Source organism: Haliotis cracherodii, unplaced genomic scaffold, assembly GCF_022045235.1.
Source record: "Haliotis cracherodii isolate W230 unplaced genomic scaffold, xgHalCrac1.p SCAF_12, whole genome shotgun sequence".
Classification (NCBI taxonomy): domain Eukaryota; kingdom Metazoa; phylum Mollusca; class Gastropoda; order Lepetellida; family Haliotidae; genus Haliotis; species Haliotis cracherodii.
The window spans coordinates 7,184,676-7,199,693 of NW_027266267.1; the positions used below are offsets into that span (position 1 = coordinate 7,184,676).

The 15,018-nt window shown below is 41.1% G+C and overlaps 1 protein-coding gene across 1 annotated transcript in view; it reads left to right on the forward strand.

Annotated features, from left to right (window-relative positions):
* The window catches only part of LOC139456957 (uncharacterized), a 59,941-nt gene that overhangs the window by 9,683 nt on the left and 35,240 nt on the right, over window positions 1-15,018 (forward strand). The window contains exons 4-6 of the mRNA XM_071238423.1: window positions 2,166-2,251; window positions 3,968-4,163; window positions 14,698-14,722. Of these exons, the coding sequence (XP_071094524.1) occupies window positions 2,166-2,251; window positions 3,968-4,163; window positions 14,698-14,722 (307 nt within the window). The remainder of the gene's footprint in view (window positions 1-2,165; window positions 2,252-3,967; window positions 4,164-14,697; window positions 14,723-15,018) is intronic.

Consider the following 15,018-nt stretch of genomic DNA (forward strand, 5'->3'; position numbering starts at 1 on the left):
CTCGGCATTAAGGGGCTAAAACAAGGACTGGTCGGAGTGAGTATACTGTGTACTGTGTACTGTATACTGTGAGTGGGGTATTCATGTTAAACTGCGGCATGGTATCTCAGCGGGCTAGAACAAGTAGCCGCACACAGACACACACACACACACGTGCATGCACGTCACTAAATTTTGGACGCGATGTTAAACCCCATTTCACCTCAACTCAGGGGAGCAACGGGTCTCTTGTACGCAATGTATGTCCCCTGTGGGGCTTCAGGGGAACAACGGGTCTCTTGTACGCAATGTATGCTCCCTGTGGAGCTTCAGGCGAACAGCGGGTCTCTTGTACGCAATGTATGTCCACTGTGGAGCTTCAGGGGAACAGCGGGTCTCTTGTACGCAATGTATGTCCCCTGTGGAGCTTCAGGGGAACAACGGGTCTCTTGTACGCAATGTATGCTCCCTGTGGGGCTTTAGGGGAACAACAGGTCTCTTGTACGCAATGTATGCTCCCTGTGGAGCTTCAGGGGAACAACGGGTCTCTTGTACGCAATGTATGTCCACTGTGGGGCTTTAGGGGAACAACAGGTCTCTTGTACGCAATGTATGCTCCCTGTGGAGCTTCAGGGGAACAACGGGTCTCTTGTTCGCAATGTATGCTCCCTGTGGAGCTTCAGGGGAACAACGGGTCTCTTGTACGTAATGTATGTCCCCTGTGGGGCTTCAGGGGAACAACGGGTCTCTTGTACGTAATGTATGTCCCTTGTGGAGCTTCAGGGGAACAACAGGTCTCTTGTACGCAATGTATGTTCCCTGTGGTGCTTCAGGGGAACAACGGGTCTCTTGTACGTAATGTATGTCCCTGTGGGGCTTTAGGGGAACAACGGGTCTCTTGTACGCAATGTATGTTCCCTGTGGTGCTTCAGGGGAACAACGGGTCTCTTGTACGTAATGTATGTCCCTGTGGGGCTTCAGGGGAACAACGGGTCTCTTGTACGCAATGTATGTTCCCTGTGGTGCTTCAGGGGAACAACGGGTCTCTTGTACGTAATGTATGTCCCTGTGGGGCTTCAGGGGAACAACGGGTCTCTTGTACGCAATGTATGTCCCCTGTGGAGCTTCAGGGAACAACGGGTCTCTTGTACGCAATGTATGTCCCCTGTGGGGCTTCAGGGGAACAACGGGTCTCTTGTACGCAATGTATACACCCTGTGGGGCTTCAGGGGAACAACGGGTCTCTTGTACGCAATGTATGTCCCCTGTGGAGCTTCAGGGGAACAACAGGTCTCTTGTACGTAATGTATGTCCCCTGTGGAGCTTCAGGGGAACAACAGGTCTCTTGTACGCAATGTATACACCCTGTGGGGCTTCAGGGGAACAACGGGTCTCTTGTACGCAATGTATGTCCCCAGTGGAGCTTCAGGGGAACAACAGGTCTCTTGTATGCAATATATGTCCCCTGTGGAGCTTCAGGGGAACAACGGGTCTCTTGTACGTAATGTATGCTCCCTGTGGGGCTTCTGGGGAACAACGGGTCTCTTGTACGCAATGTATGCTCCCTGTGGGGCTTCAGGGGAACAACGGGTCTCTTGTACGCAATGTATGTCCACTGTGGAGCTTCAGGGGAACAACGGGTCTCTTGTACGTAATGTATGTCCCCTGTGGGGCTTCAGGGGAACAACGGGTCTCTTGTACGCAATGCATGCTCCCTGTGGGGCTTCAGGGGAACAACGGGTCTCTTGTACGCAATGTATGCTCCCTGTGGGGCTTCAGGGGAACAACGGGTCTCTTGTACGCAATGTATGTCCCATGTGGGGCTTCAGGGGAACAACGGGTCTCTTGTACACAATGCATGCTCCCTGTGGAGCTTCAGGGGAACAACGGGTCTCTTGTACGCAATGTATGCTCCCTATGGGGCTTCAGGGGAACAACGGGTCTCTTGTACGCAATGTATGCTCCATGTGGGGCTTCAGGGGAACAACAGGTCTCTTGTACGCAATGTATGCTCCCTGTGGTGCTTCAGGGGAACAACGGGTCTCTTGTACGCAATGTATGTCCCTGTGGTGCTTCAGGGGAACAACAGGTTCTTGTACGCAATGTATGCTCCCTGTGGGGTTTCGGAGGAACAGTGGGTCTCCAGTGTACCATATACCACATACCATATGTTTTCTGTTTTCTAGACTGTTCCCTTTGATAAAGCAATCCCTTGCGGTGGGGGTCCGACGTTGTTGGTTCACATACATGGACTACAACCAAGCGAAGGAGGGTTTGTATTATTTCGTATGGGTTTATGTTTCACATGTTTATTCCCCTACAGTGAATTAGTGAGTGAGTGAGGTTCTACGTCGCTTTTAGAACTATTCCAGCAATATCACGGGTAGGGTGGCACCAGAAATGGGTTTTACAAATTGCAAACATGTGGGGAATCGAACCCGGATCTTTGGCGTGACGAGTGAACGCTCTAGCCACTAGGCTACCCCACCACCTCGTTTTATCCCTGGAAGAAATAATTCTAAACATTAAACTTTACTCTGTTTGAAATAAGTCATTTCGAAACGTAAATACCATATTTCAAAAAGATGATATTCCCAAATATAAACATTTTAGGAAATGGATGGAGTGTATTGAGACGTTTAGATTTTGCTCGAGAACAAAGTGTTTGCAGAGCTATTCCTTACTATTTTAGTTCTTTCCAAGCTAGGGCATGATGCTTTTCTTCCAATGAATGTTTCTCCTTGATAAATAAGAATTCTTAATTCAAGACACACTTTTCATCAATAATCATGTTCTGGAGACGCAAGCAACACTGAAGCACATATCAACACATCCTCCCGAGATACAAGGGTTGACAGATAAATTCTGAGTCTCAAATAGAAGGAATTGCGGGATGATAAAGTCTGTGGTTGTGGACAATACATAATTTTAAGGACCCGTGAAGATCCGGGGTAGAATCGGTGTCCAGCAACCCATGCTTGCCATAAAAGGCGACTATGCTTGTCGTTAGAGTCGGCTTATGGGATCGGGTGGTCAGTCTTTCAGACTTAGTTGATGCATGTCATCGCGTGGATCGATGCTCAGGATGTCAATCACTGGATTGTCTGGTCCAGACTCGATTATTTACAGACCGCCGTCATATAGCTAGAATATTGCGGCGTTAAACAACAAACACAATTTTAAGGAGGTATCTGTACAAAACCTTCAGTCATTTTAGCAACTGCTTAACTGTAGCAGGTCAATAAAATATACAAGGATCTGACCCTTGGAAAATTACAAACTTGAGGAACGTGCAGCGATCAAGTACTTGGAGAAAAAAGGCATATAATAAAGATATGAGTACAAAACCTGGGAAGGATGCCTCTTCCTATGACACCGTAAAGTGAGTGAGTGAGTTGGGTTTAACACCGCTATTAACATTATTCCAGTTATATCGCGGCGTGTCAGCTTAACATGGGAGGAAAGCCCGAAGTGATGCAGGTCTCAGACGTTTACCACTTCGGTGAAACCCACGAGCACGGGTATGGTGCTCACAAATCTAGAAACGCAATCGGGGCGAACCGGGATTCGAACCCACAATCATCGGTTTCTGGTGTGCCCTCTGGCGGAACTCTGCACAGCGAATCGCGGCGCCTTAGATGACTGGGCTACCCGTTCCCCACATGGGTACAATGTGTGAAGCCCTTTTCTAGTGGCCCTTGCTGTGATATTGCTGGAATATTGTCAAAGGTGGCGTAAAACCATACTCCCTCACTCACTCCTTGATACTACACAAGACCCAGGTTCGATTCCCACATGGGTACAATGTGTGAAGCCCATTTCTAGTGTCCCCTGCTGTGATATTGCTGGAATATTGTCAAAGGTGGCGTAAAACCATACGCACGCACGCACGCACGCACGCACGCACGCACTCACTCACTCACTCACTCACTCACTCCTTGACACTACAGCTTCTAAAGCTTCTACATGAATTTCCAAACTGTTGCAGAATAAGCATGGTTTTGTCTAGCGGGGACAGTCAACTTCTGGGCGTGACGTGTTCGTATGAGTCCTATGCCCAAAAGGTTGTCATTAACACCATACTGAACGGAACCCATGGAGATCCAAAGTCCATCGAGAAGTATCCACTTACAATTGGCAAGATGTTCAACATGACACTCAGTTTGAACAACGTAGAGTACATGGTAAAATCATAGTGTATATTAACGTTACATTAACACCTGTAGTCGTCACTGATATTCAGCCATCCATTCATGTGTTTCCACCACTATTATGCCTTTTACGCCCAAAGGAATTTGTTTCGGCGAATGACTCGAGACAGGTTGTGGACCCGTGAAGATCTGGGTTAGAATAGGTCTTCAGCAACCCATGCTTGCCGTAAAAGGCGACTATGCTTGTCGTAAAAGGCGACTAACGGGATCGGGTGGTCAGGTTCGCTGACTTGGTTGATGCATGTCATCGATCCCAATTGCGTGGATCGATGCTCATGATATTAATCACTTGATTGTCTGGTCCAGACTCGATTATTTACAGACCGCCGTCATATAGCTGGAATATTGCTGAGTGCGGCGTAAACCAACAAACCAAAACGAGACAGGTTGACGTTTTATGTAAACCAAATTTATTGATAAAAATGAAACAGTTCGGTAATTTTTATGCCTAAAGATCCTTTTTTATATCTTCACCTGAAGGCAAATGTAGTCTCACAAAGGATGGAGCAACATATAAAACATTCATGCGTCAACAAACTGAGTTTCACTTTCAGGTGTTGGTAGATGGACAAGTTCTCGGTCGACTTGACGAGAGGCTGCAGGATGCAAAACCACAGAGGCTGTTGATTAAAAACAACATAATCTTGACACGTGTGGAAATGTATCAATAGCATTCGGTCGATATCAAGTGAAATCTGTTCAGTATGATTGTATTGGAAGGGATATTTAAAAAAATGAGACGTTTATTAATGGTGCCGATCTATGGACGAGTACGATATTTTGTGATGAATGTTTGTTTTTTTCGAGTGAATGATATATACATGTTCTTCTAACCTTTTGTACCAAAAAATGTCGGACGTAATAAAATCCTGACAGCAGTGGTTTGTTCTGTAGTTTGTTTCTAATCAGTTATTTCCTAAATAGATGACACCCTTTAAACCATTATGGTGACGTCATGCTAATGGTGTTGCAGTTGATTCTGAGATACGAATTCCCTGGCCATTCTGAACGCAACTACAGATCATTATTCAAAATTATAGTGAAACTATCTATCAGCCAACACAAGGTGAAAGAAGGAACAATCACTCGAATCTTCATTTATCTCTTGTTCATCAGCTAATAAACCATTCTGACCCGTGAAGATCCGGGTGAGAATACGTCTTCAGCAACCCATGCTTGCCACAAAAGGCGACTATGCTTGTCGTAAGAGTCGACTAACGGGATCGGGTGGTCAGGCTTGCTGATTTGGTTGATGCATGTCATCGATCCCAATTTGAGTAGATCGATGCTCATGATATAAATCACTGGATTGTCTGGTCCGGACTCGATATTTTGACAGACCGCCGTCATTTAGGTGGAATATTGCTGAGTGCAATAAAACAACCAACCAACCAATCAACCAATAAACCATTCTCAAGATGCTGTAAGCGATAAACGATCATTTTGGACCTTGTGTGTTGGTATGTTCACATTATGGAACGGTAAATTATCTGGATGATTGCTCTGTGGACGCTTTGGAAGATGTGTTCTGTTTATATTCCAGCTGTATGGCGGAGGCCTGTAAATGATCAGACAATCCAGTGATGATATTAAGAGGAACGATCCACGCCGTCGGTTGACGATGACATGCAATCAACCAAGTCACCGATCATAACCATCCGATCCCCTTACCATCAGCATAGGATGCTGGGACCTATTCTAACTCCGAATCCCCGCGAGTGTTGGAACATTTATGTGGATCATCTGCATGATATATTCTTTCCTTAACGTTCAAATATACACAACTCTTCCACAGGATCCCGATATTTACCGCCGCACTCAGCAATATTCCAGCTATATGACGGCGGTCAGTAAATAATCGAGTCTGGACCAGACAATCCTGTGATTAAAATCATGTGCATTGATCCACGCAAATTGGGATCGATGACACGCATCAACCAAATCAGCAAGCCTGACCACCCGATCCCAAAATCCAGTTACAACACAGGCCACTTCAACGTTAAGAAAAGCCTTGGTTAAATCAATCAAATCATGATATATATTGTTTACCCTGCTTAAGGCTGCGTGAACATATTCATGATGACAATATTATCTACTGTCGAGAAATGTTTCCTAAATCCTGCTTCCGGGAGACCAGATGATAATATCATTGTTAAACAACAAGCAAACAAGTAGAAACTGACACAAACGCACATATGCATGCACGTCGCAATGTCGTGAAATTAACATGATCGCGACGTTGAACCTATTTTACAACCTCAACATTTGATCGAAAGTTGTTGTGTATTCATGCTGATGTTGGGGCGGTCGGGTAGCCTAATGTTAGACGACTATCGGCGATGGGGACAATGCAACTATTTCCTCTCCAAAAGTGTTTAGCATATATGTCATTATTCCTTCATTCGAATATTATCAGGAAAACTTAGCATATGCAGCACATACTTTATCTCAAGAAGAAACGTTTTACAATCGGCTTCACAAGTCTGAATGGGGTATACATGTCAACCAGCAGCATGGTATCTCAGCGGGCTAGATCTATAAAACCAGGTACAAGAAGCCACGCACGCTCGCACACTAACACACACACTAACACTAAATGTAATATCCAACAGTGCCACATTGACAAGTACACGCCCGCACACGCACGCACGCACGCACACACGCACGCACGCACACTAACACACACACTAACACACACAATAACACTAAATGTAATATCCAACAGTCCCACATTGACAAGTACACGCACGCACACGCACATACGCACGCACACACGCACACGCACGCACGCACGCATGCACGCACACGCACTTATGTATGTACGTCGGTATATACATGAAATAAACACGAACCTGACGTATGTTTTGATAACAACTAATTAACTCACTCATTCAAGCAAAATGGTATTTGATCTTGACAAGAAGTTGTTGTTGTTGGAAACCCTGGCCGCGTCATACCAAAAGACGATAAAAGACGATACTTCTTGCTGCCCTTATTGGCGCTCGGCATTAAGGGGCTAAAACAAGGACTGGTCGGCGCTACTTTATTATTCACCAATTAAACATGCACGTCCGACTGTTCCGCAAACACGCATATTAGTTGTTTTCCAATCATACTTGTTTTGCATCAGTAGAGCTTACATTGCATGTGCATGCCTGTGTGTCTATTTGTACTAGTCTGACAACGGTACAATCAAACTGACATTATTTGCTGACAAGGGTACAAATAAACTGACATTATTTGCTGACAGTGGTGCAATCAAACTGACATTATTTGCTGACAAGGGTACAAATAAACTGACATTATTTGCTGACAAGGGTTCAATCAAACTGTCATTATCTGCTGACAATGGTACAATCAAACTGACATTATTTGCTGACAATGGTACAATCAAACTGACATTATTTGCTGACAATGGTACAATCAAACTGACATTATTTGCTGAAAATGGTACAATCAAACTGTCATTATCTGCTGACAACGATACAATGAAACTGACATTATTTTCAGACAAGACAATGGTACAGTCAAACTGACATTTAGTAACAATGGTACAATTATGCTGACTTTATTTACGTACAGTTGTACAATCAAAATGACGTTTTTACTGTCAATTGTACAATCATTATATTCAAGATCCGGATTCCCCACCTCTGATCAACTCACAGCCAATTTATGCAACAGAAGGAGAGCTGTTTACTCTGTCATGTGGAGACAGCGGTCACATAAAAACAGCGCGGTTCGACTGAATCATTGCTGGACGTATAACTGTGGATGCAAGACATAACGTCATGCTGGAAGTCAACTCTACCCCTATATGAAGGATCTAAATGGTCATGTAGAAACGGAAATAAATCAAGTAATGAAATGACTGTTTGCTTCTGAGAAAAACATACTGGTGAGTGAGTGAGTGAGTGAGTGAGTATGTGGGTGAGTGAGTGAGTGAGTGAGTATGTGGGTGAGTGAGTCAGTCAGTGAGTGAGTATGTGGGTGAGTGAGTGAGTGAGTGAGTGAGTATGTGGGTGAGTGAGTCAGTCAGTGAGTGAGTGTGAGTGAGTGAGTGAGTGAGTCAGTGAGTGAGTATGTGGGTGAGTGAGTGAGTGAGTGAGTATGTGGGTGAGTGAGTGAGTGAGTATGTGGGTGAGTGAGTGAGTGTGAGTGAGTGAGTGAGTGAGTGAGTGAGTGAGTGAGTGAGTATGTGGGTGAGTGAGTGAGTCAGCTAGTGAGTCAGTGAGTGAGTGAGTGAGTGAGTATGTGTGTGAGTGAGTGAGTGTGAGTGAGTGAGTGAGTGAGTGAGTGAGTGAGTATGTGGGTGAGTGAGTGAGTGAGTGAGTATGTGGGTGAGTGAGTGAGTGAGTGAGTATGTGGGTGAGTGAGTGAGTGAGTATGTGTGTGAGTGAGTGAGTGTGAGTGAGTGAGTGAGTGAGTCAGTGAGTGAGTATGTGGGTGAGTGAGTGAGTGAGTGAGTATGTGGGTGAGTGAGTGAGTGAGTGAGTATGTGGGTGAGTGAGTGAGTGAGTGAGTATGTGGGTGAGTGAGTGAGTGAGTATGTGGGTGAGTGAGTGAGTGTGAGTGAGTGAGTGAGTGAGTGAGTGAGTGAGTGAGTATGTGGGTGAGTGAGTGAGTCAGCTAGTGAGTCAGTGAGTGAGTGAGTGAGTGAGTATGTGTGTGAGTGAGTGAGTGTGAGTGAGTGAGTGAGTGAGTGAGTGAGTGAGTATGTGGGTGAGTGAGTGAGTCAGTGAGTGAGTGAGTGAGTGAGTGAGTCAGTGAGTGATGGAATTGTTAAGTGATGGATATAATTCTACAAGAGTTTCTTAACCCCCTACATGACATTTATGTGCGTCCTCTTCATCCCTCACTTTAAATTGAATGAATCTCAAAATACATTTCGTGTATATTTTGAAATCTAAAAATCAAATACTTACTCGGAGAATATAATGACACCAATGGTACATTCGTGATCATGGCGCTCTGCTCCTTATCAAATCACTAAGGGTCAGCTTGAAAAGTCGCCAATAACCAAAGAATCTTTTAGAATGTTTTAGAAAAAATGCAAACAAGAAAGCTGAAGTGAACACTATCCTCCGTTTATATAATCACGTGTCACGTGTGTGCCAGTGTGTAAGATGCCTATTTTCAAGTATATTTCAAACTCGGTTGTTATACATACATCCCTGAAACTCTCATACGTGAAACAGCTGTGGAAATTATATGAATGGGATTTTATGGAAAAAAAAAATCAATATTGTCCACGAGAATTCTTGAAGAAAATAGTTATACTTCAGATTGATGGGTGTAGGCGTCAACAGCGCTGTTAAGCCAGACATACCAAACATATCTGAACCATTGTCCATGACGTCACTACCTGACAACATTATCTCATAGTGAGTGAGTGAGTATGGTTTTACGCCGCTTTTAGCAATATCACGGCAGGGGGACACCAGAAATGGGCTTCACACATTGTACCCATGTCGGGAATCGAACCCGGGTCTTCGGCGTGACGAGCGAACGCTTTAACCACTGGGCTACCCGACCGCCTCCATTATCTCATACTAATGGTGAACTTTATCTGCATTTCAAATATGTGTTTCTTCATTTTCTTTCTTAAGCTGTCAGTGGGTAATAAATAGAACTGATTATCAGTCTCTCACTGGTTTTTGACGGTTGTTGATAGGCGGGCAATGCATTATCACCATAAACTCAACACTTAAAGGTATTATGAAATGCAGCATGCAATAGGTTTGATGAACAGAATATTCATTCATAGCTCTTGTTGCCATCGTTTACATGCACATGGGATTTCATCAACTCTAATGTCTGTAACTTTTTTGGCAGGATAATATAGAAGGATACTGCATTTATCTGACGAAGAAACCATGTATTTCATAATCAACACGCGGAGGGTGGTGTTAAGTCTATCAAAGTATACGAGTACGCAGACTGTGACTTCACAGTGTAAATATATTGCTAGGCCTTGCTATCGTGGGTATTCTATAGTGGATCGGATAGACATGCTCGGTGATATGGTTGATTGCATGAACCCAGACGACTGGGAGGTTGCTCACAGTACCATCAGTGGATTGTCTAGTCCAAAGTCGACTATTTGCAGGACGCCGTCATAAAGGTGGAATATTGCTGAGAGTGGCGTTTAACAACAAACCAACCAAAGTACCTTCATTCATATGATATTACCGTCAGAAATTAGTCTCAAGTAGTATTGGCGGCTTACAGACACAAATTAACAAATTAGAAAAATACTGTGATGAATGGTAATTAACTGTAAACAATGATAAAACGAAGATCGTTGTTTTAAAAAATGGTAGGAAGTTTGCTCCAATGGAAAAAAAATGGTGAACGCCTAGAAACTACCTCTTTCTACAAGTATTTATGTGTATATTTTACAAATCATCTTACTTGGTCTATGCATGCAAAGCAAGCATCGATGCAAGCGCAAAAGGTATTAATTGGTGTGTTAAAACAAATCTATACTCTTGGAAATATTACTTACAAGTCTTTCTTCAAGATATTTGATTTAAAGATAAGTCCGATTTACTATATGGAGCAGTGGTATGGGGACTCAGTAAGCTTGAAATAATAGAAAAAGTACATTTATATGCCTGCAAGAAATTCCTTGGTGTTAAGGTTAATACACCAAGTGTTATGGTATATGGTGAATGTGGCAGATTTCCAATCTATATATATATATATACATATATTAAATATTGGTTAAGATTATTGGATATGCCATCTCATAGGTTCCCAAAAAATGTTATAATATGCTTGTACGCTTTGATAAGAATGGAAAACGAAATTGGGTAACAGACGTAAAAGACTTGCTGTTTTCCATGGTTATGGCTATGTATGGTGTCAACAAAATATACAATGTTATTCTTATTTGATTATATCATTGACACAAAGACTAAAAGATATATATTTACAAAATTTGTCTCAATCTGTATCTGAATCAAACTAGGGATCCGTAAAAGTACCGAAAGTCCCCATGATCCCTAGTAAAGTGAGCTACGTGTGGCAGCTGGTGAGGTAGTAAAATGTGGTTTCAAAATTATTGTGACGTGTATGTGTGGCTCCTTACACAAGTCCGGACTTATGTCGATGTTGTAGTCCTGGCCCTTTAAGATGCCTTGCCGCAGTTTAACACTACTCCATTCAGACACAGTTTGCTGACTCAGCGACGTCCAGCCCTTGTCTTCTCCCTTGATGCCGAGCGCCAGGCAGGGTAACAACAAGTACCATCTTTTGACGTCTTTTAGTATGGCGCGGCCGGGGATCGAACAGACGCTCTGTCAACTAAACTATGGACAGTTATCTTGTAGCTGTTTATCTACAGCACGGGTTGATATTGTGTTGATAGTACCAACTTGTTTTGAACGTAATTATTTCATATATTACACAATGTTTTCTGTCCTTTGTTGATATGATGGCATAAGATATAAGATACAAAATGGCTGAAAAACTGCCGATGTGACTTTAAGTTTAACTCACTCACTCTTATTACTGTTTTATAGAGTTCAACCTGTATGTTGCTGTTGGGTCTGCGGGTGGTCTGGCGTTGTTCATCTGTGTGGAAGTGACGGTGAACCTTGTCTTTGTCAGAAAAATGATCGGTAATTATATGTGGTCATGTCCCATTGTTATAGCATACAGAATAAAGTGTAAAGAAATAGCTATACAATTAGTGTACTTCATAAATCAAGGATGAGTCGCACAACACATTCAGTTCAGTTCAGCTAAGTTTATTCATGACAAGTAACTGTGAGGCCACTGACCCATAGTATAGAATACATTTCAATGTGGAAACGTTGAAAAGTTTTACAAGGATTAATTTCTTAATAATATGCCATGATATATAAAGAGATATATAACATGTATATTTCGTATTGTCGATATGCTCACATGTCACATTAAAGATATTTATTTGGATGTAAATAGTATTTTTGTTAATTATATTCTTTCCTTAAATGATCATATCTACAGCATACAAGCAAAACGTGAAATTCATCTTCGATGACATTTAAGGAACATCGTGTACATAATCTTAAACATAATGATTTTTGTGCCTGTCATCTTTAACAATTTACCTGTGTGAGCTGCCTCTTATATTTTCATCAGTTAAATACTTTTTTTGCGAAAATGTGCTTTTAAAAATATATTTAATATTTACATTTGCTAGAAACATCTACAAAAGATCTCCATGCTTGAAAGTACAGAACAGAAAGTGTCTGTCTTATTGACGATATAGACATACACATGTAACATGATTCTCTAAGAAACATTGATAACATTTATACAGTAGACATTTTACATTGAATGCTTATTTAAACTCGTGTCATACAATAACAACACATTATAACATTTTTGCGTAATCAACATTCTGGCATTTTCAATAATTTTAACCAATATTTTATGACATATATAAGAAGTTTTATGTTCAACTCCAAGTAATCGTTTACACAAGCATATACATATACAGATTTTATTTCTTTAGCCTCTGCAAAACCACATATTTCCGAACCATAAGAAAGAATAAGAGGTATTTTTGTGTCAAAAGGTTTGAAGAAAGAATTTTCAGCACAGTCGCTAAAACTTTAAACCTTTGTAATATTTTCTTAGATTGGATGGTTGCATGACACATGTGTCGGTCTATGGTAGTTTACTTGAAAATATTGCACCAAGATATGTATAATAGGTCACAGTTTGAAGTACATGTCTCCCAAAGTACAACTTTCCATTCTTTGACAGCGTATTTTCTTTGATAATCATAACAATCTTTGTCTTGTCCAAATTGACATTAAGTTTCCACGTATCATATCAAAATATGAGCTCATGTATCAAAGTTGGTAAACTTTTACAGTACTTGAAACCACAATGATATCATCTGCAAAAAGTAACATAAATATAAAAGTTCAGGATGTATTTGTGTACCATCATCATAATTTCTTTTGATTTGAGCTGCATGCTCTTTAATGATAATAAAAACAAGACAAAAAAGGGCCTAATACACATCCTTGGCATACACCTGTATGGCAGATACAAGAATCTGAACACATGCCGTTTTGTTTAACGCACGATTTAACTTCTTTACAAATGCTACTTAACAACTTCTCCATTTTATCACTGACACCATGTAAAGTAGGAAAATACCATAACATGCCTTTACAGACTGAATCGAATGCTTTAGAAATATCTACACATTTAGCGTACAATTGTCCTCGTTTACGTATCTGGAGGATAAATATATGATCAGTGGTGGAGTTACCTTGTCGAAATCCTTCTTTGTTCTTTCTCAATATTAACAAGTTTATCCTAACACAATACCAAGCACTTACTAATAATTCTAATAAATATCTTACTGAATATACTGATGAGAGTAATCACCCCATAATTTTCAACATCTGTCACTGAGCCAATCTTTGTGAATTGAAACGACGGTACCAAGTGTCCATTGTTTTGGAAAATAAGAGGTATCCATTATTGCATTAAATAATATTTCCAAATATGGCAGGATGTTGTCAAAAGAGTATTTAAATAATTCTGCTATTAGTCCATCAAATCCAGGAGTTTGAATAGTGGATTTAATTTCTTCTTCTGAGATTGGGGAATCTAAAGATCCGTTGCAAAAATTGTTTCGTACTTATCAAAAGAGTTCAAACGCAAGTTGTCTGTGGAATTAGCACAGCACAAAAAAAGATTTTTGAAATAATTAAACCACTCCTACATTTCAATGTTACTTTGAGTTTCCTACCTTTTTCTGATATTTGTTAAGTTCGTCCAAAATAGTGTTGATTAACTGATACTGACTTCTAGTGTTTTCCGTTTCTATTCATAAAAGTTTCTATTCATATTTTTTCTCCAAAAAGCTTCATACTTGTTTTTCGAATGTGCATACTTATCAAGAGAATCTTAATCCTTTATTTGCCTGATATGGTTTAAAAGAATCTTTCCTTCTTTAACAACTCACATTCCCAGTCAAACCACTGTTTATTTTCTCTGTTGGGGGTTACTTTCCGTTTCATTACATTCCCTGCATTTGCAATAGCTTCTGTAAAGAGGATTTCAACACTTTCATCAATATGTGTACAACAGAATCAATAGCTATGTATAAGGTGAGAAGGTGTCTGATTACAAACGTTCTGAAGATTTTCTGCTTAATTTGCAACATATATCTTGCGTGTATAAAACCTGGGGCCCCATTATTTCTTTCAGCCTGTTTTGGAACAAAGTATGTTTTCATAAAAACAAATGCCAGCATCCGCGATATCCGCTTCCCAGATTATCTATTGGCGGGCCCCTAATTACACTCTGTGTATGCCCATGGTATAACTGTCATAAAAGTGATAACTAATAAGACACGGAATATTGTTATTGAAAGCATGGAAACATATGTATCAGGTTCAATGTCAAGTATTCCTAAATCAGCAGTGACAGGTACTTACATCAATACTCTTATGTTACTAACTAATGCTAATCATATACCGTTATATTACAGGTAGACGGGACAGTGGTAAAGAGATGTAAGTTCACTTTGGATGAATCACTGACATTATAAGCCTTCCATGACCTCATCTTATTGTGTTCACCAATGTGTTCTCCTTATCAGTAAAACAAGTCGAGTTCATGTCACATCATTTATATGTGAATTTCCACATTTGGAATTATATATTCTAAAAATAATGTTTGCCAGTAAAGTGTCAAGCTCTGTGTACGATTCGAACTGTCCCATTCCACCTCTTTGATTGCTGAAATGTATCTGCTTTGATATCAATGTATTCGGAGTGAGTGAGTGAGTATTGTTTCACACCGCGTTTAG